The sequence below is a fragment of the Leptosomus discolor genome, chromosome 7, assembly GCF_034619465.1.
Source record: "Leptosomus discolor isolate bLepDis1 chromosome 7, bLepDis1.hap2, whole genome shotgun sequence".
NCBI classification, from domain to species: Eukaryota; Metazoa; Chordata; class Aves; order Leptosomiformes; family Leptosomidae; genus Leptosomus; species Leptosomus discolor.
Genome location: NC_141397.1, coordinates 19,593,863 through 19,619,600, shown reverse-complemented (window position 1 = coordinate 19,619,600; position 25,738 = coordinate 19,593,863). Strand labels below are relative to the sequence as shown.

The 25,738-nt window shown below is 39.3% G+C and overlaps 1 protein-coding gene across 6 annotated transcripts in view; it reads right to left on the bottom strand.

The window, feature by feature from the left end:
- The window catches only part of CNOT10 (CCR4-NOT transcription complex subunit 10), a 36,794-nt gene extending 11,423 nt beyond the window's left edge, over window positions 1-25,371 (bottom strand). For 4 of the 6 annotated variants that reach the window (XM_086467668.1, XM_086467670.1, XM_086467671.1 and 1 more), the window contains exons 1-12: window positions 25,336-25,371; window positions 19,866-19,957; window positions 16,936-17,097; window positions 16,256-16,406; window positions 15,076-15,221; window positions 14,501-14,587; window positions 13,721-13,804; window positions 12,613-12,730; window positions 10,727-10,876; window positions 9,384-9,586; window positions 3,323-3,444; window positions 2,508-2,684 (exon numbers count right to left, since the gene is read on the bottom strand). In XM_086467668.1, the coding sequence (XP_086323794.1) occupies window positions 2,508-2,684; window positions 3,323-3,444; window positions 9,384-9,586; window positions 10,727-10,876; window positions 12,613-12,730; window positions 13,721-13,804; window positions 14,501-14,587; window positions 15,076-15,221; window positions 16,256-16,406; window positions 16,936-17,097; window positions 19,866-19,957; window positions 25,336-25,357 (1,514 nt within the window). In that variant the 5' untranslated portion in view covers window positions 25,358-25,371. Of the gene's footprint in view, window positions 1-2,507; window positions 2,685-3,322; window positions 3,445-9,383; window positions 9,587-10,726; window positions 10,877-12,612; window positions 12,731-13,720; window positions 13,805-14,500; window positions 14,588-15,075; window positions 15,222-16,255; window positions 16,407-16,935; window positions 17,098-19,865; window positions 19,958-23,795; window positions 23,850-24,708; window positions 24,788-25,335 lie in introns of those variants that run through there. The other 2 variants (XM_086467667.1, XM_086467666.1) reach the window with 2 other exon arrangements.
- Window positions 25,372-25,738: the final 367 nt, after the last annotated feature.

Sequence of the window (25,738 nt, the reverse complement as noted above, 5' to 3'; positions counted from 1 at the left end):
TAAATTCTCAGTGTAATAAGCATTGCTATTTATTCACTCAATTTAAAAGACAGCAAAAATTCTATAGCCTAAAAACCAGGGAAATGAAGCTATGCAAAAATTGAGGCACGTGCTCTTATCCTAACCGTTTTGTTAGAGGAGGAGGAAGGGGGACATTTACTAGGAAGGATTTGACTGACAGACCAAACAACCCACACAATTCTCCACAGCCTCGAGCTATTTTTGAAGTTTGGTGTAGGACAAGAACTTTAAACTGGAGAGATGCAGAACTTGCTGCATTTGTAGCCTCTCTTCTTCTAGCCTGCAAGAAAAGCAGTAAACTAGTTATCTCCCTAGACATCTTAAAAACTAATTATATAACAAAGTGCTACAGCTTCCTTTAGACTTCTAGCTACCCTTTATTTTTATATTATTTCAAAATGTCTTTTTTTTTTTTTTCAAATAAAATTCCACTTAAAATTATGCTTGGCATTTTGGGGGGAGCAAGTATTCGCTCTATTTAAGAAGTATGCAACTTTGCTCTCCAATAAGCTGAAAGAACCTCCTTCTGGAATGAGAACTGAAGAGAAGGCTAACAGCTGCGCCTTGGCAGAGACAGACACTAAGGTTTAGAAATAGATTAAAAAAATATCAGAATTGAAACTGAGTCTGTCCACTTAACAAGAGCTTTTTAATTCATGTATTTTTATATCTGTTTATTACAAACAGGTGAGATAATTCCAACTTAAATCTTCAAAACAGATAGAAAAAGACTCCACAGAAACCTGTACTCATACTGTTGTAATGTATATACTTCATGCCTTTGCAAACAATTAGATTAAAAAAATACCATTAACCACTGAAAGTATTCACTGTTTTCATGTGAATAAGAGAAGAATCTGCCTCAGAGTCAGCCTGCTCTATTAGTGGGATTTGCTTCAAAACCATCCTGTTCAATTAGTGTGATTTTCTTCAAATGCCTTATACGTTTCACTGTTCTCTCACAGAGGATCCCTTGTCAGAAGGAACAAATCCTCAGAAAACCTTTCAGAATGTGACACACAAATTCAAGAACAGCCTGCTTTGTTGCTCGATATTTTGAAATCAACAAACGACCACTGCGAGATATGAGGGAGTCTTTTTTAATTTTTTTTTTTTTTTTTCTGAAGAAGCATCTGGTTTTGTAAGTGGAAGGTAGCGAAGGATCTTCCCGTACAGGGCATGTTTTCCTTTCCTCACTCCTACAAGAACAAACTAAAAAAAAATCCAAACCAAAACAAAAAAGGGGGTCTTGTCTGAGTAAGTGCCACCATTTTCTCTTCATCACTGGCCCTTAGTGGGCCCCGTAAGCTTAAAATTGAAGTCTCATTTAAACCACAGAAGCGTCACCTCAATGGGCTGTATACAGCTTGCCAGGGGAAATTAGTTCACAACCTCCAACCCCAGTAACGAAAAAAAGAAAGAAACTTTCTATAAATCATTTGGTCACTTGACAGGAAAGACTATCCTTGGGAAAAAAAAAAGAGTTCCAGAGAACAGCTTTCAAATATTGTTGCAGCAGTAGCAGCCACCGACTGCCTGCCCTCGTCTATGCCCAGGCAACCTCAGAATATACAGGGATGCACCTTGGGCCTATGCAACACAGTATCTGTGCAGTAAATGCTGACAAATGGATCTTAAAATTTGTCTGTACTTGGGTCTGACAAAAACATCGTGTTTTTTTACTACTCTCTAAGTAGTACAAGTTCTACCACTTTTTCCAGACCAGCTAATGTAACTCTTTGCTTCTCGAAACGGTCATGAATGAAATTGCATGCTACAGCCAGTAGTTACTCTTCAAAAGGAAGTTCAGAATGCATCAGGATTAATGCAAAAAGTTAACACACCTTCCTGCTATTTAACAGTTGACATACATTGTATACAAGTTACTTTTTCTGAAGCTTTTTAAGAAAAAATATTTTTCTTTAACTCTTTTGTAAAATGCAATTTATTAAGTACTAGCTCCATGCTGCTTTCCTACTTATCTTCTAAATCTAGTTTCCCATTTCTAGTCTAAGACAAACACAACAAAACATACTAGGGCTGATGAATGTCAAATCTGATCGTGAGGAAATGTTTACAACTGAGTTGCTAGACACTTATATATTGAATTGAGTAGATGGCGCACATGCACACACACAGAATCACTGTAACGTGGAGACTTCACTTAGAGAAATACCAATATGCACTGCAGGAGGGTATGGAAAAACCTAGCATTTGCAGCACTGAAAATAAGACGGCCAGTAAGAAAAAGATTTTCACTGTAATTTATTAGAGTTGGTAGAAATGGTAGCAATCAACTCAGTAACTTATTCTTGAATTAGCATACCAGCAGTTAAAACAATAACCAGCTAACAAGTTTCCTTAGATATCCCAACACTGCAAAGAGAATTTACAAATACGTTATTTTTTCTGCTGGCCAAACAGGATAGGTAGCAGACACAGACTACTTTGGATAAAAAGAAAAGTTTATATGCGATTCTGTTTACCTGCATGCTTCACTGCTTTCACTGTTTTCTGTATTTCCCCCCAGCTGATTACTAGTTTTAGATCCATTTTCCTGCTTTGGCTCCTGCTGATCTTCTGGCAGTAGCAACAAGGCATTTCTTAGACAAATCGCTGCAAATTCCATACTGGCTACAGGTATTGCTGAGGACTGCCCATCACTTAAAGAGACACAGAAGTTAGCCCGTAAGTAGCAATCCTACTAAATTAAAAAACAGAAACAGAGTTCCAGAAAGATCTGAATACAGAGAAAACTTTATCCTAAAAAAGTTAAATCATGTTTTAATATAACATATTTATGAAGACTTCCATATTTTGCTGTTCCTGTAGATGGGAAGTACACCACGGTGCCCAAATAGAGTGGGCAGATTCAACTATATAATTACAAGAAGTTCTGTTTTACTTGACTTCACTTCCTGAAGTTTCATGACAGACCAACTAGATTCTTCCTGCACTCTTCTAAAGTGGATTACTGAAAATACGTATTTTTAAAATGAGAAAAAGAGGACAGATTTAGATAATTGGCAATATAAAGTTCAGAGAAATCAATTTTAAGCTTTAATGGCCTTCTTAGTTACAACGAATACACAGTTAAGCCCTCTGCTGGCCACCAAAGAGGAGGCATCCAAATGATGTTTAGGACTCATCAAGCATTTTAGCACGCCTCTCTCTTCACTATATTAATAATTCCAAAATGAACAGTTATTTCATGACAGTTTTAAAAACTCCTGATAAACAGATATGTATCCTTAAGAAAGCTACGAGAACAAAATAAAGATCCCAAGGAAAACATACTTACTTATAAACAACATTCTGTATTGACTGGGATGCTAGGACTATCTTACGGTGGTAGCCTTGACCTACTATAGACTGCACAATTCCCTTCTTGCTGGGAAGACCTTTAGTCTCTTGTTCTGATGTCTAAAAGAAAAAAATACAAAAAAAAAAAAAAAAAGGACTAAAATATCAAGGCTGTGGAATGAGAGCTTGAGAAAACAAGTGAAAGCTGGAAAATGACTTTGAACCCTGCTACAATGTAAGAATTGATAGTTTATATGGGTACAATTTTAAATCTTAAGAACCATGAAGGATCAGGCACCTTCTATTGTCTTTGTGTTGCAGAGGGATTTTACTGCACACAGTGTAACCACAGATTAGTTCTGACAGCTTGTCTGATAGCCTACTGACCTAGTTTCTCCTGTTTTGAAAGCAAAAGAACAATGAACCAAGTTGTACTAAAAGAACTACTAGGATATCTAAAAAGAAATCATATGATCAGCCAAATAATATTCAGAATTGGCACTGTGACGCTGGCGATCTTCTCTCCCTCTTATGCAGCATTCAAAATGCTCTCGGAAAAGCTGCTCTTAAACCATCCCACAGGGAGCACGAAGCTGAATGACAACATGTGCAAAGTTACATTAAATTAACTTGTTTAACAGATTTTTGAGTATGCAGACATTCTGGTGGTCAAATGAACGTCAAGCACCCTAATTGTCAGTCCCAAGAATCATCTCTACACCAGCTTTACCGGGGTTTGTTTAGTTTACCATGAGTGATCTTAATTTTGTTGGTAAGTAAAGTTAGTGATGAGGAGTTGCAGTTGTAATGAAAAAAAAAATTATCCTAAATCTGTATTTTAAATAGCTATCACTTTTCAGAAAATTTGTCAGAATCTATTGTGAAGAATAATATTGACATCATAATGGCATTTACTGTCAAATAAAAAAATACATACAGTGAGTTTGGATATGAAGCACATCTTTCAGAAAAAGCGTTAAAAAACTGCAGAAAGGGAATCATCTTCCATTTATATAAACTAAAATACTAACATGGGTAAAAATTAGCTTCAGTAAAACTACTTGTCTGTATGATGTTCAGAGCATAAACATGAATCCATACTTGGATATCAAGGAATATTATTGCAAATTGAGTTACAAGGTCAAATTAAACACATTGTTGATTTTAGGGCCTCACTTATGTTGCAAATCTACCTTATAATTTAAAGGCAACTCCCCTTTACCTTTAATACTAACAGCATGGAAATTTAGGAAACAGCAAGCTGGTTTTATGACCTGAATTCTAGCTCCGTGGTGTAGAACACATCCTCACAACCGTAGGAGGAAGGAAGTTAGGCTTCAGGAGCCTGGCATGACCTACTGATTTGGCTAGTCTGTAGTAAATTAAGCGTCCCATGTCTTTCCCTTTTCCAGACTGCTAAACACCGTCCTTGTAAACGGAACCTTAGCTCTGCTTTTCGGCACAAAACCTATGTTAATCCTGTCTCCCATACCCAGCTTTCCACTAGGGATGATCAGCTGTGTCTTTATCAACGTGGGATTTGTAACCAGTAGGATAGACAAAGAAAATTGCAAAATCAGAAATCTGTTCTTCATGAACTCACTGTGCTTTATAAAATTCAGAACTATCTGACAACAGCCAGCACATACACAAAGTCAGTGTGGTTTTGACCCAACACTCTTGAAACTTCAGTGCTGTGCCTGTGAAATGGGGATATAAGCAAACCTCATCTATAATGCTATAAAGCTGTGACTACCTTAAATTTTCTGAAATAGACACACCAAAATAATGAGCACCATCAAAATTCCCAAGGGAAAATTTACGAATTTTGTATTTGGAAGGATTCAGATAGCATGCAGTAAAAAAAGGCACAGAGGCCACTCAAAGAAAGAAAACAGAGAGAATTCAGGGGCAGGGAAAGAAAAATAATAGAGTGAATATAGCTGTTTGTTCAATTAATACCACCCACCCATTCCGTGCACCAAGCAAAATGGGCATACTGTGGAAATAACTGCATGGGATCATGTAATTACCGATTACATCATCCTGCCCACACACAAGAGGGTCAATTACAGTTAAACAGGGAATCAAGTACAGCATCTCTTAATTTCACAGATGTACTATTTTGGTGCAGTCTTCCATTCAGAAGAACGAATGATCCTGTCCCTACCCCTCTGAATTTTAATATATAGGCTCATCCTAAACAGACCTGGATCAACAGGTTGAAACCAAGATGCCCCAGAGTACGTGCAATCTGTTTGCTGTCAGCAGGTTTCCAGAAACTTTGCCAGCAGAGGAACAAAGTCTCAGCAGTTAGGGATTCAGGCCCCAGCAGCTGTGATCACAACAGCTTCAGAATGCAGAAGTCTGATCTCTGCTTCCTCAGCCTATGCCACTTTTAGGCTAGCCACACTACAGTCTCAACCTCTTATGGCAATTGAGTGGGGAAATAATGAAACTTTAGATGAGTTTTGGCTGCATGAAGAGAAGGAGGATCACATGCAAAGATTTCAGTGGAAATCAGCGCATCTTATCTTCATCCAGTTTAGTCCTATAAAATGAGGCTACACCTGAATTTGGATAGTGGATTTACAGTAGACAATTAAAAAAAATAAATTTAGTAAGTTTATATTACTTGTACATCAAGAAAACTGTAAATAATTAAGAACATCCCGAGAAGGAAGCTTCTCTTTAACAAATACTTTCAGTAGTCCTTCACAAGAGTCTTTGCATCTTCCAATAAAGTTCCAGGACACAGTCCTATAGTCTATTTTTAAAAAACATTATTCACCAGTCTGATTCAATAACCATATTCATTAAAACATCAAAAAACTAGCCTTATGGTCTGATAAAACAGTAGCAACGAACTTTCGGTCATACCTTTTATACCATAGTGTCTAGCCTTAAAGTAGACAAAGTATACCAACTGGATAAAAGTATGTTTTCTCCTACTACTCCAGCTAAAATTTAAGCTAGAACCTCATCGTTTCAGAAGTGGTAATGCAATTCCTGTAGTCTAAAGATAAAAATACAAGATGTTTCAGTCATTTTTTTTTTTTAAAAAAAAAAAAAAAGGAAGAAAAACAACCCTTCCACCTCAAAGTATCAGCAACAAAAGTTATCAAAGTTGTGTCTGTGCATCAGGCCTCACAGTGAATATAAAACCTCCAAGAGCAGCCCCTAAAGTTTCCTTCCTTGGATACTACAAATGATCACTGACTATGACTTCACCTTGTTATTTCTGCAGTCCAGGAAAATAAATCCTTGGAAGTACAGAACCGAGAACAGAAAAAAGATCGTAGAATCACAGAATGGTTTGGGTTGGAAGGGACCTTTAAAGGTCACCTGGTTCCAACCCCCCTGCCATGGGCAGGGACACTTTCCACTAGACCAGGTTGCTCAAAGCCCCATCCAGCCTGGCCTTGAACACTGCCAGGGAGGGGGCAGCCACAGCTTCTCTGGGCAGCCTGTTCCAGTGCCTCACCACCCTCACAGTGAAGAATTTCTTCCTCATATCTAATGTAAATCTCCCCTCTTTCAGTTTGAAACCATTAACCCTCATCCTCTCACTACCCTCCCTGACCAAGAGTCCCTCCCCACCGTTCCTGCAGGCCCCCTTTAAGTACCGGAAGGCCGCTATAGGGTCTCCCCAGAGCCTTCTCTTCTCCAGGCTGAACAAGCCCAGCTCTCAGCCTGTCCTCACAGGGGAGGTGCTCCAGCCCCCTGATCATGTTCATGGCCCTCCTCTGGACCCGCTCGAGCAGATTCATGTCTTTCTTGTGCTGGGGCCCCAGAGCTGAACACAGCACTGCAGGTGGGGTCTCACCAGAGTGGAGTAGAGGGGGAGAATCACCCCCCTCAACCTGCTGGCCATACTTCTTTTGATGCGGCCCAGGATGTGATTGGCTTCCTGGGCTGCAAATGCACATTGCTGGCTCATGTCCAGCTTTTCATCCACCAGCACCCCCAAGTCCTTCCCTGCAGGGCTGCTCTCAATCCCTTCATCCCCAGCCTGTATTGGTACCAGGGGTCACCCTGACCCAGGTGCAGGACCTTGCACTTGGCTTTGTTGAACCTCATGAGGTTTGCACAGGCCCACCTCTCTAGCCTGTCAAGGTCTCTCTAGACGGCCTCCCTTCCCTCCAGCATATGGACCATACCACACAGCTTGGTGTCACTGGCAAACTTGCTGAGGGTGTACTTGATCCCACTGTCCATGTCGCTGACAAAAGATGGCAAACAGCACCAGTCCCAATACCGACCCCTGAGGAATGCTACTCATCACTGGTCTCCACTCAGATATTGAGCTGTTGACTGTGGTTCTTTGAGTGCGACCATCCAGCCAATTCCTTGTCCACCAAGTGGTCTATCCATCAAATCCGCGCCTTTCCAACTTAGAGACAAGGACGTCATGTGGGACAGTGTCAAATGCTTTGCACAGTTCCAGGTAGATGACATCAGTTGCTCTCCCCTTATCCATGAACCCTGTTGTAGAAGGTGACCAAATTCGTCACACACAAATTGCCCTTAGTGAAGCCATGTTTGCTGTCACCAGTCACTTCTCTGTTTTCCATGCGCCCTAGCACAGTTTCCAGGAGGATCCACTCCATGATCTTGCCAGGCACAGATGTGAGACCGACCAACCTGTAGTTCCCTGGGTCCTCCTTTTTTCCGTTTTTAAAAATGGGGGTTATGTTTCCCCTTTTCCAGTCAGTGGGAACTTCACTGGAGTGCCACAACTTCTCAAACATGATAGATAGTAGCTTAGCCGCTTCATCTGCCAGTTCCCTCAGAAGAGATAGATGCACCTCATCCGGTCCCATGGACTTGTGCCCCTTCAGGCTCCTTAACTGGTCTCAAACCCGATCTTCTCCTACAGTGGGCAGTTCTCCATTCTCCCAGTCCCCGTCTTTGCCTTCTGTGACTTGGGCAGTGTGGCTGGAGCACTTGACAGTGAAGACTGAGACAAAAAAGTCATGGAGTATCTCAGCCTTCTCCATATCCCAGGTAACCAGGTCTCCTATTTCCTTCTGGAGAAGGCCCACATTATCCCTAGTCTTCCTTTTATTACTGATGTACCTATAGAAGCTTTTTGTGTTGCCCTTGACATCCCTGGCCAGATTTAATTCTATCAGGACTTTGACTAACCTGATCCCTGGCTGCTCGGACAATTTCTTTGTAATCCTCTTGAGCAAGTTTAATTCTTTTGTTCACACAAAAAAGACAGAATTACTTGTGGGGCTGGTTTTTTGCTGTTGCTGTTTGTTTTCAATATATAACATACATTTTTTTATATGGTGTTTATGTATATATAAATATATATAAATGCCAAGATTTTGGAGTCAATATGAAATGAGAGTGGAAAGGTGAGGCATCACAAAACATCCATAAATAGCAAGTCAAACTACTAATGTTAGTATCTACACTTTAAGTAGAAAGCATTCGCTATAGAAAGAACATATTGCTTCATGTTATAAAGTGATGCCTCATTAGAGAGTAATACAAGTTTCTTTCCAAATAGTATCTTTATGTTTATTTCTGAAATCATTTCAAGACAAAGTAAGGTAAACCATCAGATGACTTTGAGAAAACTCATGTGCTTCAAACCAATTCAGGATCACCCATTCAGATTTATGAGTTGGAAGGCCAAAGGAGTGTGATGGTAAATTGCCAAAACAAACTCATGCTTAACCAGCCTTTCCAGCAAAAAACTTATAACTTTATAGAAGAGCAGCTCTAACAGCCACTTACGTGCTTTTTTTTCATCTCATACCAGTCTTGCTAATAGCCTACTCAAACTCTTCTGATCTTAGAAAAGGCGATTAAACACCAGGTCTCAAGACACTGTTTCTACGGTAGTTCTCCTCCACCTGTTGCAGCTTCAGATTAAACATGCGAACACACACATACACAAAAATAATTAATCTGGACTTACACAGAGGTGTTGCAACATTAGGCCTTTAAAATACGTAGTTCAGCTCAAGGTATTATTTCCCCCTTTCTGTGATCACATATATTTCATACTACAATCAAAATAAGGAATTTGCAAACCTACTTACCCCTTTATTGGCAGCAATGCAGCACTCTGCTATTCTCAGCCAAAGACGAGGGTTTGAATGATAAACCTGGACTGCCTCAATCAGGCATTCAAAGGCAGCTAAAGGTCTGCCAATATGCAAGAGCTGAATTCCACAATTGTAGAGCAACTCATACCGTTTGTTAGTCAGCAGTGTACACATGGGTCTTCCTGAAAATTTTTTACCTGCAGAAAAGAATTACCTCATATTGGACATACAGCTCAGGAGAGCAGGAAACATAACTCTGGGAGGAGGAGGGAAGCTGTGGGAAACACCCAAAAACTAGCAAAAAACCCTTTCATTGTCAAAACTCACTAGCTTCCCTCTGTAAATAAATTCCATCCACAAAGCTGACAACGAAGAGAAATTAATTGTATTCTTTAAGAAAGGCTGAATACATTAAATGTTAACCACTTATGTTCCTTGTCACTCAAGCTAAATGTTATATAATAATACTGAATCCCAGATTTGTGAGAATACACATCTTCGATACTCATATAAATTCCAGAAGAAAACCACCTTTCTGTTAACAAGCATAAAACATTTTCTTCTGTCTTCACACTAAGACTGCGCTTAGGTACAGGGCCAGGGGAGGAAGAAGAAAACCAATAAGATGTGTGATAACTACTAGATTTTAAAGAAAACAAGAAACAAAAGTTATCACTTCATCATAAAATCATTTACTTTTAAAAGGAAAAAGCCTTATAACTTATTAATCAAAGCAAGAAAACTTATAATAATGTTTATTTTCTTGTCCTTTGTACACTTACAACAGAAGTAGATGCATAAAACCATAAAACTAAACAATAGATGAACATTTCTCATACAAGTCTGAGAATTGTTCAGTAAGAAAGTTTGAGAAATACACCATCTTCCAAATGCTAATTTAATGGGCTCCACATTTTCTGTATCTTCCAAGTTAAAAAACAAAAGAAAAAACAACCACACATCCTTCCAAGTCCTGATGATCCTACCTATTGTCAGCAGGACTGTAAATAACATCTCTAATGATGCATAACAGGCCACAGAAACTTTATTTTGTCATATCTCCCTGACTGATGGTCAAAGACCATGAACGAGAGAAAAGTAACTGCCCCAGCCCCATGGCACAACAGCAAGAAAAGAACATATTTCATCATCATCATCTATTTCTGCCAACAGCAACTATACCCTGAAATCAAATTACCCTCAAAATTCTCACCTTCCTTATCCTGTCCTCTGCAAAGAACAAATTTTGCTGATCATTACCAACAGCTTCTATCCTCTATGTTCTTGATTCACTCACCCCTCTTCCACCATGTATCTTCATTTATTAAAAATCTTACCTGGATCTGAGCTGCCCGTTCCTAGCTGTGCACACGCATTATCATTTTCTTGCAAGGCTTTTTTAAAGTAAAAAATTCCTAAATTGTGCTTTCCCATTGCAAAGTGGATGCAGCCAAGATTGTTCCAGAACATACACCTTAAGCATTCACCTAGGAGAACCGCAAAAGACCATTTTCATCAACTGAAAAATGTCATTGAGCCCATAAAATGCTCCCACCACTCTCTCACAGGTCAGCATATTATGGTAGCCTACCAAACACGTTCTTCAGCAAGATGTTCATGGATTATGCAGTTACATCCCTGCCTCATAAGCATTTTAATAACCTACATTTCTGTACACCATTCTAGTTCTCTTGGACAGTTGACCTGAAATGTCCTATATATAAGCAGCCACAGACTTCCAGATCTTGTGCACCGTATTCTAGGAGAACCAGGTATAAAGTCAGTTTGACAGATTACAAGTTGAAGTAAGTTCACCTGGAGGTTTTCATAGAATTTAGCATGCAAGCACTTCAAGTTTTCTAACAGATAGCTCTCATAAAAAGGAAATTCTCAAATAATGTTACCTGCCTGAGTTTTATAAAATAAACAAATACATCAACCTAACCATACAAGCAGGAAACGCAATCACCTTCTTAAACATCATGTTCAGGTACACTATAAGAAGTTCCTTCTAAATAATAAAGGACAGAAAATTAAATTTTTGACTCATCTGCTGGTAACTGGAGCTTTACAGTGTTACCATTGATAAAAAAAAAGAAAAAAGAAAAAAAAACACCTAAAAATCCAAACAACAAAGAAATAGACCATTAACAAATTAACCAGACATTATTTTAATTGTAACCTAGGAAGACTATTAAGTGAACATTCTACTGTGCAAAAAAAACTCATGCAAAAAAGTTATATGAAAATAAAACTTCCCAGAAAGTTTTAAGTTATAAAAAGAATTTTAAGCATAAAAACTGTCAGAAAGGTAAGTTACAGTAAATTATTGAAAAGTGTCAAAATATGCTAGCTTAGACATTATGGTAAATATTTTGAATGTTTTCTAAGAAACTTATCCGTAAATACAGAAGTTTACAAAATTTTCAGAGGGCCAGCTCTGTGACTTCTATCATCTAATTGCAATCTATGCAGCAATATCTACTAGATTAAAGGTCTTACAGCACAAGAAATTAAGAGTACTATCACAAAACCAGCACTGAACGATGTAGTAAAGCAATTCACTGGTTTTACAGTACAAGTATTTTTTTAAATCCTCTTCACTGACACAAGACAGCTTTCTCTCCATATTTTTCAATCTCAAATATATTTCAATAATACCATATACAGTGAGTGCATATATACACAGCATATATATTTAGGTATATAAATACCTTTTACGTATAAAAAACTATACATATACATGCTGTTATATTTCTGTGCATGTCTACATATATATACTAGATAGATACAAAACTTAAAATGGCATCCAAAAAAGTCAAACTATAACACTTCATGAAACATTTCCCCCACAATCATCATTACAACTGCTATAGTCTCCTCTGAGTACAACCTGAAATATTCTAGATCTAGGATGTTGCCTTTTGTTTCACGTCTTAATTCAGAGACCCAATACGAGTCTTGCAAATACTATGTTTACACCTTCACAAATCCATTTTCATAGACAACTGCTGCATTGCCTAGAAGGATGTTCAATGAAAAACACAAGTGTTACATGAAGAAGCACAACAGGAAAGACGAAAACATATCTCAGCATATAAATCCATAACGTTGACAGTCTACTTCCTTAAGTAATCACTAATATGCTTAAAATTAATATCAACGAGTAGTACTCTTATACTACACATTTAAGTACTTGCAGGATAAATGTTTTCTATTTTACCTGTTTTCATGAAGCCTGGATGTTCAGCAATGTTTGCGCTGTTTAGAAGTTTGACCGCTTTACGATAATTGCCCCTCAAATATTCAAAATTGCTTTTAAGAAAGAGAGAAGGAGCTGACTGTGAAGGAGAAAATAATAATTAATTATCTCTTGTTTTATGATTTTTACTGCTAGTGTTAAATCACTCCACAAACAGCTTGCCTCTGCTGCCATTTAAAAAAATATATGGGCTTAGGCCCTAATACTTTCAAGAAGCAGCATTTTTTCATTGAGCACGTGATTAACACTCACCTCCTCTGAACCACAAAACAAAGCATACTCTTTGTCACTGCTCTAAAACCCAACATTATTCTACAGAACTCGGTCATGGCAATGGCTAAGTGCAGAGGATCTCCTTTTTTGTTTAAGGGGATCTTTCTCCAACCTGTCTTCTAGTACACTGCTCCCCACGCTTCCCTCCCTGTGGAGTTCAGCAACTTTCGCCTGGGCTGTGGTCTTCCTGGTCTGCCAACAGAGACCTCATGATCCAGAAGGATTTCTGTCAAACTAGCAGCTGTTGAGACTGGCAACAAAAGGGAAGTGCTCTCCTCCCATTCCCTGCTCCTCAGTTAATGTAGAATTTATCTGGGATGGTGGATGTAATTCCAAGATGAGAACTCCTATATAAAAAAAGAAACTGCTTTCTAGCAAGAGGTAAGCCTCCAAAAAATCTCAACAAAAAGAAAACACCAAAAAAACCCCCCAAAAAACCTGTATACCTCAGAATTAATCTTTTATGAACTGGTTTAAACCACCAATGACACCAGTTTTGCACTGCTTAAACTATAAAGCAAACTGAACCTGTTTATGATATTGTGTTTCACTGCTGTTTTGGTATCATTAACAATAAAGTGCATTTTTCTGAGCAACTAAAACCAGCACAAATAAGAAAATTCTACACTAATTACACTTGCAGAAAAGAGATTACAAACCAAACTGACTACATAAAGCATTATTTCAGACATCCATCCTCAACAAGACCTTTCTTCGTAAAGAAAGTTAGCAAATTCAGTTTTAAGATAAGAGAACAGATCTAGCTTAGAAAAACAATAGCGTTAAGAATACTTACATTCCCAGCTGTATTCATAACAGATTTGATCTCCCTTTTGCATGCTTTTAGTGATTTCATCTGGATATAGGCTCTCACCTTATACTGTTAAAAAATTAAATTTGTTAAATAATAAACAATAACTTATGCAGGTTTGCAAGATGAAACACACCTGAAGATTTGTTACAGAATATTCTATATACATCTTAAAAATAGGTAGTAGAAAGCTGTTCAAAATGCCTTCCTAAGAGAGAAATTCTATTCAGACTTTCAACAACAAATTTATAGACTTTGTATTTGCAATAAGCAGATGCATGTTTTGTTCAATGGTCAACAGCTACTCTGTACTCAAACAGCTACTAGCATTTAAAATGACAAACTAATTAAAATAATCTATCTTCTTAATCCCAGACATTCACCTACTAAACTGAAAACACCTGTAAGTGAATGCTGATAGAGAAGCATTTGTTTCTTCACATATCTTTCCACAGAACAGTAGAGTGAAATAAAACCTCAGCTGATTTAGACTGTTGGAGGTCTAACATATAAAATCAGCGCAGGTAACTGCAGTTTAAAAAAATGATGAAATAGGGGTGCTTTTTGTGTGTTAGGTCAGTTCTTCCTGTACATGGATTTTACAAAAAGGAAGAGTTAGATAAATTCATTCTTTTGTTTTACAACATGAAATTCAAGGAGAGAGAGCATCACAACTCATGCTGAACTAGATTTCAAGCAGACAGCACTCAGTTTTAAGAAAAAATTGAACTGATGTTCTTGTATAAAAAATATGCAGACACTTACCTGATGTATCTTAGATTTAGCAACTTCTATTAAAGCTCCACTTTCAGCTTTTTGATTTGAGGAATCTTTATTTGTGTTATTACCTGACTGAGTGTCAAACAAAAAAAATAAGGAAGCGTTACTGTTAGTGACCTTTTAAATTCAGTTTACAAATTCTTTCGTAAGCTATTTTTATCAGTCTCACATGAAGAAAAAACACAAGTATTTAATACTCAAAAACACCACATGTTCCACTAAATAGTGTAACTTGAGCTTAACAGTCGAAAGCCACAACCAACCACACCAGCCATGAAAACCAGAATTCTACATTATCATTAGTGTTACACTATGTTGCTCTGCAGTTGAGGTATTTTAAGAATTCTCTTACACAGAAGGATGATATACAACTAATAACAACAATTGCTTACTTAATTAACAATTAACTCAGTTACTAACATGTATAAGTTGCTGTCTGAAGTTACAGATGATCCAACATAGTTTTATAATTCAAAAGTATTTTAAAGGAGTAATTTTGGTTTGAGTTAAAGCATACTTCTGGTAAAGACTTACGGGCATTCACATAATTTTAAGCTTACCTCATTTTTTCCATTCTTGCTGTTATTGTTGCCCTGTGAAATCATTTTTTCCAGAACAGCAAGTAGATGCAAGGCTTTCTCAGCTTGGTAAGTTAGCAGGTATAAGTCTACAAGCAAGAAGCACACAGCCTGGGCAAACTTCTCTTCTGTATAAAGCAAAGGAGTAAAGACGATTTTACAGCTCAATTACCAATCCTTCCAAACATGACTGAAGAAAAAAAAAATTGACTAACAAAGTGCATCTATGCAACGTTATCAGAAAAATCAATATATTACATAAAAAAAGATGCAGACATTACACAATGTAGATAAGTATGTATACTGAAAAAAAAAAAGGTAATTCATTCAAACAGCATCAGCATAAAAGCATAGACTAAAGACAGCTTAACATGTATTTCACGTTTACAGATTTTGAGAATTGGTCTAAGCAGATCAGCACCAAAGATGCACTGTCTAAACAGACAGATGAAGCCATACGCATACGTAGAATCCCACAGAAAGGATTTTGTACAAACACATCTCTGCTTGGCTGGCTTCACAGGGTAAGTCACGAACAGGCATACTGAAAACTGGGGGGAGTTGAAGGAGAAACATGGTAGCATTTACTGAATTTATTGAGACACACAGGCACATATACATCCTTCAGCCTTGTCATCTCTAAAATCCAACGAGGATCATGAAGTTATTTCATACAAGTATGGCAATTCCAATACACAGGGTGCCATAGCTCATAAAAGCTGGAGACTTTATATCCAGATATGAACACATACAATCACACATGACCTAATGCCATACAATCACACATGAGCTAATGCAGGTATTTAAAAACGTGAGTGCCCTGACACATACATACTCACCCATGAAGCTGTACCATTCAAAATACTAGATTTTAAATCATTCAATTAGCTTGTATATATTATTCATATGAATATCTTTTAAGGTTGTTAAAAATCCATTTTAGTTTCATTATACTTGTCTGCTAAATGTTTCTGAAGTACCTTTCCCCCCCAATTCAATTGCTGTCCTTGACATAACTAAAACATATTCTTCGTTCCGAAGCCTACCTACTTTTTTATAACCACATTAGGCAAATTACAAATCACTTGTCTGATAATTAGACAGGTTGAATGATCCTTCTGTAGTTATGGCATGAACAAAACTCTGCCTTCTGTCTACATACCAAAAGGCTCTATAAACTGGTACAGCTTCTCCCCAACTGATATAGCTTCAGTGTACTGACGCAGATGATACAAAATAACAGCTTGATTGTAGTACAGCATACTATTTTCAACATCATCTAAACCATCCATTTCTTCAACAACAGAGTGAACCTGAAAAAAACCCACTCATTGCATAAACTTTCAATACCTATGATTTAAAAAAAAAGTGTCAAATATTTTAAAAAAATAATCCAAATACAACAAACTTCTAAATTTTGGTCAATAACAGTTACAAGCTAATACACTTTACTGTTGTTCCACATAAATCCAGCAAAATATTACTATTAACTAGAAAGCTGACAATTGAGTACTAAAGTAACATTTTCACTTTTTTATTATTTCACAAACTATTTCAGGTCAAGGAACTTTCTATTGAAAGAACATAGCAGATATTTCTATGGTGATAATCTCTGAAACATTTCAGCTTCATATCAATTTCAACAATAACTAAAAACACAACCACAAAAACAGTGTCCTAAATGATTAAACAAACTCAAAGGTTTAAAAGTAATGTTACTTTCTTATTCCTTGTATTGAATCTAGGGGACGAGGGCAGAAGTTCTATTTCTATTTCACTGGAAGATCTCACCCCCATTAATAATACCCAAAATCAAGTACCATGTCAGCATTTTTGCATTACCTGGTTTTTCAGCTGGTTAAGGGTTTGTCTCAAATTATCTGTTGTAGTCTGGTTACTTTTACAGAACTCTGCAACAGCAGTGTTCAAAGTTATTTTGTAGTCATCCTTGTTTATGTCTTGAAGGGTGTTTAGGTGTTGTAAACAAGCATCATAGTTTCCAGCCTGGAAATGGCACACGTACCAGAAACACGTATTAGAAGATACAAAGTTTAAACTAGCGAGCTACTAAGTTTTAATAAAAGTATTCTCTGTAAGTTTACAGAGCAAAGTAGTATTGCCTTTATCAACAGCAAGTGAAGCCAGCCAAACGTCTACACACATACTTCATTACTTATGCAGATTAATATGCACAAGAAGCAAGACTAAAAGTTGAGGTCATACCCAAACTTCAAAAAGAATTTTGTGGAGGAAAGACAAATGAAGTAGTCAATTACTATAAATGGATGTTTCCATGAAAAGTGTTATTCTGATTTCTCTTCATCGTATTATTTTTGAGTTTCAAGATTCTTTATTTCCTCAGTTTTCGTAATCTTCCTCCATCACATGTACATTGTGCAGCTGCAGTTGCTTACGTTAAGTCCCAGCCCATCATTTTATGTTAATTCTTCACTTCATCCGGAGAGACTTGAGAGTTACAATTTAGTCTGTGGAAGTCAGCTTAAAACAGTTTGGAAAAAGAGGGTATCACTTCCCCAGTACAGGTTTAAATAATATCCTTACAAGTTTTAGCTGCTGAATGAAGTACTCAATCATCTAGGGGTGCCTAAAGAGAAACTAGGACCCAAGTGTGATGCTCCTCTGAGGCATGATTTAATCAAGAAATCCCTTTAACTTCAGGAATAAGCAAGGCCTTCAGAATGGCTCACCTCTTTCTACTTTCAGTTTTAGTCTTTCCTGTATTTGTGCAGGAGGAATTTAGTGGCATTGAGGAACCAAAGAGAACTCCAGACTCTTGCAACTGTTAAACCCAAATGATCCTTCACACTCTACTGTTCAATTCCTACAGAGGAATAATCACCTTCACCTCTTCTGTATCAGGGTTACTTCCAATTTGGTCAGTCAGGCAGATTTGTTTCCATCTCTGTCAACACTTCACAACCAAAAGCTATGCTCTTGAGCACCACGACCACTCTCCACTTCCTCCTCAAGGGCTGTTCCATGGAGCTTCTCCTGGGCTCCTGCCTAACTTCCTCTATTAAGGGAAGAATTACAACAGAGAAAGGCTCTGAGGTCCTTCTGCTCTTCCCAAGAAAGTTGCCACTCTTTGGCTGCTCTCAACAGAACCACCCCAGTTCCTCCAGTCTCCTGCGAAAGCAGTTATACAATTTACAGAGAGATGTAGCAGGACATTGACACACAGTATTTCCACACCTCTTAAGTATCAACAGCATGGATTGCCTAGTGATCATGTGCATAAATACAGGGACTCAACTGCTGGCATGCTCTTTAAATGGGATAGTTCATCTCCCAATGATTTTCTTCATGTATTCACACTCAGAGCTGCTCTCCAACAGGATTAGCTTTCAGATCACAGCAACAAGGCTTCTAACCACAGTTGGACTGAAAACCTTAAATGCTCAGCTTATTTTGTGATGTTTTTCCTCAGCTAACAGTCCTTTACTCCACTCTACTGGACAGGATCTAGAATATAATATACAATTTTATAGTAATTCTATCAAGACTGAAATTGGAAGTGCAATACGACAAAGCAGCATGCAAGGCAGTCCACGAAGCTATTTACAGTCTCTCAATAGTAAGCAAAATCGGCAAACAAGGCACCAGATAATTCTGCTCATATCTGTCAGCTCCTCACAACTCCATGAACTCAGGGAGTTCTTAAAGCAAGAAAAAGATCATGAGATAAACAAGATACACTGGACCAGTACAAAACTAAAGATGAAGTCACCAGCAGATTAAAAGTATTCCAGGCATGTAGATCCATGAGCAAGGTGGAAACCAGACGATCCTTTCATGTGCCTTCAGCTCTTAGGATCAAATGCCAATGAGTAAAAGGTTATTAAAAGAGTAACCAAGATAGAAAGCACTCAAGATGACATCAGTGAACAACATAATCTGTAGTCAGTTCAAGGACCAACTACACACACTTCACGTAACAGCATTCCAGACAAAATAAAAGTAGGGACTGAAACATACAAGCAGGAATCTCAAAAGGCAATATTTAAATTCTTCCTCCAGTCTATTTAACAGATCCAAAACTGAATTATGCAAGGCATTGTGGGGCTAGAGATACAACAACTGAAAGGAAAAGCAATTACACTTCCTGTCATCTGCTACACTACATAAAATTAGGAGACAATATAAAGTAGTAAACTGAAAGATCTGGTACCTGAAGTAACATACACGAAAAAATCTTCCAAGAAACACAAAACAGGTAGTAAATACTGCCTGTAGGTGTATGTGTTGAAGAATATGTTTTAATGTAAAGTGACAGAACAGTATACAACACTTTTTGTTGTTGAACAAAGCATGAAAGAATATAGAAAGAGTCTACTAGAAAAAAGTCTGGTTGCTGTTTTTTAAATACATGTGGTTCCTTTTAACCCTTTAACACAACATTTTTAGCCTGAAGCAATTAATTTTGCAGAATGATCACACATTTCCAATACTGATACAGAATAGCAGGATGCTTCTTCTAATTAACTCACCATAAAGCTTTTAAGGCCACTAAGATTTAAGAAACAAGATTAAACGTGTTATTGTGCACTTTGTTCAAGTACCCCCTTCAGTCTCCTTGCATCATAGCAGACAGAAAATGCACATGCTGTCTTTATAACACAACTAGTGCTAATTTTGATATAATATCCCATTAATACATTTGCAACTGTGCTAAGAAAACAGGAAAAATAGTTCTATAAGCCCGTTTAGCAGCTACGTGGTAAATTAGAAGTCTCAGTTTGGCTTTGTCTTACCAGAAAAGCTTGTAATGCACTGCTTGACAATTCCTTTTCCTGATCAGTAATCCCAGAAGTGCCTGCTCCTTCGTGTTTCTCAGTACCTTGATCTGTAAAGTGGACAGAAGATTACAAGAAAGCTTGCAAACACGATGACAGTTATTCAGCTTAAAAATTTTGTTTCTTCCAGTTCTCAAGTACAATAAGTACAAGTAACTTCCCAGATAACAGATAACTGCAGCACTGTCTCCCTACTATACTAAAACGTCTCAAGTTACCCTATACTCCTAGTGAATTCCTCTCCATAAAATGTAAATGTAATAATCCTAGCCAAATTACTGTGCTCAATCAATAACCAAAGTCCTGCAAGTTAACCAACAACACATACATTTTAGATTTCCCTTTAAAGCTGCAACTATACACTAGGATTGTCTTTATTTGCACAAGAATTAGCAGTGAAGGCCATGCATCATCAAATAAGTACCACACTGGGTTAGATGAAAAACCCATGCATCCTGTATGCTTCTTCCCTAAACAGCAAGCAAGGGAGGCTTTGGGAAACAACATAAAAACCAGAGCAAACACTGGAACTTCCACCCAGCTCCCTGCTTTGGAAGAGTAAGTCTCCCTAAATAAGAGGCTGCAATCAAATTATCATTGTTAATAATCACTGACAGACCTGGTATTTTTTTTTTAAAAACCCCTACACTTTTGTACTCTTCAGTATAGTCCACCAAATGCTACCTAGTCATTCTACTGCAAGACATGACCAAATGCTGTCCATTTACTTTTTCAGCCTCACTCCCAATCTCACAGATCTTTCTTTGAACCATCTCTCTTCCGAGGTGAGCAGGCACAGTTTATTCTGCATGTTCCTCACATGTTGCTTCCCAGAACCTCCTCCAGTTCTACTATACCTTTTTCCGGATTAAGACAACAAGAACTGTGTGTAGCAGTTATGATGGCGGCCCCTTTGAGCATTTATATAGCAATATAATAACGTTTTAATTGTCTTCAATTTCTATTGCATAAGATTCCTAATGTTTTTTTTCAGTCACTATTGAGCACATTTTTCAGAAAAAGAATAAACTGAAGCCTTTTATCATCATACAATTAAAAATTCAGTGAAGATGCATTAAAAATCACAGTACAGACATTCCATGTTAAAGAAGCTGAAAAAAAACCCACCAAACTGTTCCTCGTGCTGAACACAAACTTCTGCAGGAAAACAAAACAAAACAAAACAACAATCCAAAACACCTCACAACCACTGCACCAGACAGTTTATTTCTACCACCATTACCTCATGTGCTAGAACATACAAAAATAATTTAATGTTTTTGAAACACAGACTTTATAAACCAGCAACAGTTTCCGCTTTTGCAGAAAATTATTTCTTGAATTTCACAGCAGAAGCTTTGCTCTAATCTACTCTTTGCTATCTTAGTAGGCTAGGTAGGCTTCATAAATTCAATGTCTTCTTTCTCTTCCCCAGAACTCACAGATGTAATGCAAACTGCTAAATTTGTTTTCACTTTGAACAAATGAAAACACTTATCTGTGAGCTCCACTGTAAAACCCATTCCCCATCATCAATCACCAATATATCTGGATTGTCCACTATTGACTATGAAAATTCACAAATATAAACCAAACGACAGTAAGGGGCAACCAAACCACAGAAGATTAATCAATTAACATCCACAGTAAGAATAAAGCAGTAATCTGTTCCTAGTTTGTGCTTGTTGCTGGGAAGATAGTGAGATCCCTTCCATTGCCCTATGCAATAACACATTTTAGGAAGAACTGTAAATATTTGATTGTGACTTTCATCTGGCATCAAGGTTGATTTTAAAATCTCAACAATCTTACACCTGCAAGTTACAAAGCAATCCACTGTGATTCAGATAAAATTCAGGATTCATCAATTTCAGTACTCAGGAGGGATGGATCCTCCAGGGGCTACAGAACTGCATGCACCTGCTATAAAATCTGACTGCACACGAGGCACTGATCAACACCACTCGCACTGCCTTTTCCTTGAAAAGGAAACATAGGACAAAAAACTAAAACACAAAAAAGCTCAGAAACGTTTTGATGCTCCAAGGTTTTCTGCAGAAGAGGAAAGGAACAAGGTGCACCTCTCCTTCAAGCTAAATATAGAAAAATAGATCTGATTCCTGCTCCAAATCTTATGGTTGTACAGCTGAAGAGAAAGCTATCACCCTCCAAGGGCCTCTAGAACAGCAGTGAATAAGCAAACGCATCTTCCCTCAAACTTTCAGGCCAACAGTTACATTACCTGCTTTCCTTGCTCAGCATGCCTTTCAGATTATGCTAGCAAAAGTAACCATTGTGCAGAGGCTTGAGACTCTGAAACTTTTGAAGTTGATAACGCTCAGTCTGGTCAAGAGGTTCCTCACATACAGGTTTGCCTAGCAGAGTGCCACCAGCCACCGAGTGCGTTACTGATTACTGCCTTTGTATGCAACTTCGTAAAACAAGCATCTCAAACGAAGGTGGGCTTATGGAAGTCTGAATCCTGAAGTAAAATGTCTTCAGTTAAGTAAAAGATCAACCAAAGGAACTGTCGCCTAAGTTGTGTAATAAAAGCATCACTTGTATAGCTGTTTGATGTATTTCCTAGCGTAAAACCAGGACAGGTCTACAGATCTCACTATGTCTCCCAGTTTGCCAGCACGTTAAAAGAAAACAAAATTAAACTAGGGACTACTTTAAGCAAAGAAAGAGCTGTCACTTCTCCTATAAAGTCAGTTTTATGGCTGTAATCCTGTCAACTGCACCTACTACGACTCAGTAAACAAAGCAGGTTTGCGAAACCTGAACTGGGAGCTTTCTAAGAAAGAATAAAACTAAAGGCCAGCACAGCTCTTTCCTTTGGAAAAAAAAAAAAACCCACGCCACTCTCTACCTTTTTGCCCAAACACACTTGAAACCTGTTAAAGAGCTGGACATCATTCTAATCTACTATAATCCTGCCACTCTTGTTTAGACAAGGATCTACTGCTTCAGCTGTTCTTTATTATCGAGAGTTCTCACAGATAGGAGTCACCTAAAAGCTGTCTGGTGCAAGATACTGAAAAGAACTCTCCAATTCCACTTAAATGGGGGGAGAAAAAAAGTACTCTTGCTCTCTTGGCTGCAAATGGCTATCAAGTGCTTGCAAATAAAACTGATTTCAAAATTTCTTGAGGCATTTAAAAATTAAACAGGTAGATGAACCATTCCCTGGCAAAACATACAGCATGCCACTTGCTTGCACAGATCTAGTGATCTCCAGAATTCTTGCAGAAGCACATGGTGTGGGTAACACAGCGCATCAGTCACTACTGACACGCTCCTATCCATACACAGCTGCAATTATCAGCTGAAATATCTGAAACAGTGCAGATTCTCTGCTTTTTAAGTGACAGGACTCAGATTTCTTTCTCTACATTGTATTTACACATGGACCTGTTTAACTTTTCATTCTGTCCAACTTTCACAAGTACAGAGCAACTCTACAACTAATACTTGTCAGGCTAGCGACAAGGAGCAAAAGGGGCAAGCTGGAAATAGATAAAAATTAACTGCTCAGATTTTGAGCTAGAGGAAGCTGCTGTACTGAGTGAAGTTAAAGCAGCAAGTCAGGAAATCATCTTCCTAGCTACTAGTTAGCAATGCTGGGGCTGTGCAGCAGAAACACTATGTCACAGAGGCTTGTTTGCTTTGCACAAGCAGGCAGCTGTTCCTACTGGAGAAGTTACATCACAGTGGACAGCAGGACTCTGGAAAAACTGGCTCTGTGAGAGGAGAGAGAAGAAAAGGATGAGACTGCCACCTGGAAAAGGAGATTGTTCTCCTCATTGGCTTGCTGCCACAACATCATATAAGCAACACACATACCGAAAGACACCTGGAGAGTGACTGCGATCATTAACCTCATACCTGTTCTCCATATCTCCAAGGACTGCTGTTCCTGAGCTCTCTCGCTTCTAGGCCCTGTAAATTACACCAAGATCCAGAGCATCTCTGGAATTATTTATTTTATTTACAAACTCTACAGGCAGGGGGATAATCTCTCCCTTGGAAGAGGAGGAATCTATCACATGTCTCTTGGTTCAAAAGCATTTTGAGTGGTATGAAGACCAACCAGAGAGTCCAGCCTTTAAGACAATGACAGTTTGTGTCACCAAGACTACATTTTCTTCTATGAAGCACTGCACTACTAGTACTAAACATAATATACTTTGTTAATGCTGTACAATAAAAAGCAAACACTTCTCACTGGAAAGTTATTTGTAACTCACTGCTATGAACAAGTACAGGACATAGAATATCTTGTCATAGCTCACACCTTTGATTCATTAGGGCACGTACTTTTCTTTTTAAAAAGTACAACTGAAAAGTTCCTTCAACATTTCCAAGAATCACAAAAAGTATAAAAAACCTAATGCCCATTTTTTTTTTCTTGTAGTTTAGGAGGTGCTTACAGTGCTTATAAACAAACACAGGATAGTTTAGTACACATCACTCAGTACAGTATGCTACTTTTTCAGTTACTGAGAAGTTTCATATTTAGCATCCAGGGAAAAAAAAAGCTTAAGGCAATTTTAAATAATGCTCCCGCCATGTAAAACCAACTGAAAAAACCCCCAACAAAACACAAGCAGATCCCTTTGGCTTTCCTCCACATTGCCCTCTCCTCCACCCCCACTGAGCTGCCACCTGAAGAAGGCCCTTTCCTACAGAGAGGACTTCTTGCACGAAGGGTTGTCTTATGGGAAATGGACGAGCAGTAGCTCATCAGTGCTAATGAGTTACACAGCAACTGTACTTAAGATTTATTTCAGGTGTTTACCAGATGATTTATTTTTTAATCTCGGCGATTTCTGTCTACAGCGTCTTTTCAGGGCCAAGTTTAGGCAAGACCCACTCATCCCCTGAAACCAAAGCAGCAACTCCGAGGGAATCAGACTGAACTCGAGACTAAGCAGCGACACGAAGCATTCACATCTCCCCAGCTCCTTCCGAATGCCCCAGTTTAACGAATTAACCCAGAAGCTGAACTTCTGCAGCGGCTATCAAACTCTGTGAGACACCCAGCGCCGCCAATACGTCCCTAACGCCCTCCCCGCCGAGCCCTTCCAGGCCAAGAGGGTGCAACAGCGCAGCCCCCCTCGCCGAGGGCACGGAGGGCCCCGTCCCCCGAGGCCCGCCAGGACACAGGCCCACAGGCGGCGGGCCTCGCCGGCGCCTTGCACCGGCCACCTGAGCCGCTGGCGGTCAGCAGACCTGCCGCCGCAGGGGCACTACTTCCCCGGCGGAGGAGAACAGCACTGAGCTGGCGAGGCGAGGAAGCCGTTTCTCCTTCCGCCCGGGATGTACCGGCTCTCACCGCCCCCCGCGCGGGAGCGTATCCCTCCGCTCGAGGCGGCTAAGGCCCGAGGCGGGCACGGCGGCCCGCAGCGGCTCGCCTCGCACTCACCCGCAGCCTTGTCCGCCGCCATCTCCGCTGCCGCGCGGTGCCGCCGCTCACTCCGAGCGCGCCGACAGGGCCGAGGCTCCCTCCGCCGTGCCGAGCGCTGGCCGCACCACCGCCGACCGGCCGCTGGCCCCCGGGACTACTTTGCCGCCGCCGCCCTCCGCGCGCCGAGCCCGCCCCGTTGACTGCGCCACTCGCTCCTATTCGCCCCCCACTTCCGGGTTCCCGGCGGCCTCGCGACGTCCGGCCGTTGCCGGGGGACCGCGCATCTGACGCCGGGGCGGGGGGGGGGGGGGGGAGGGGGGGCGTGGGCGCATGCGCATCCCGTCCCGCACCGGGGCCGTGGGTGTGCGGGAGCCATGTTGGCGGCTGCTTGCTGGGCGTTGCGGGGCCGGGTGCGCGTAGG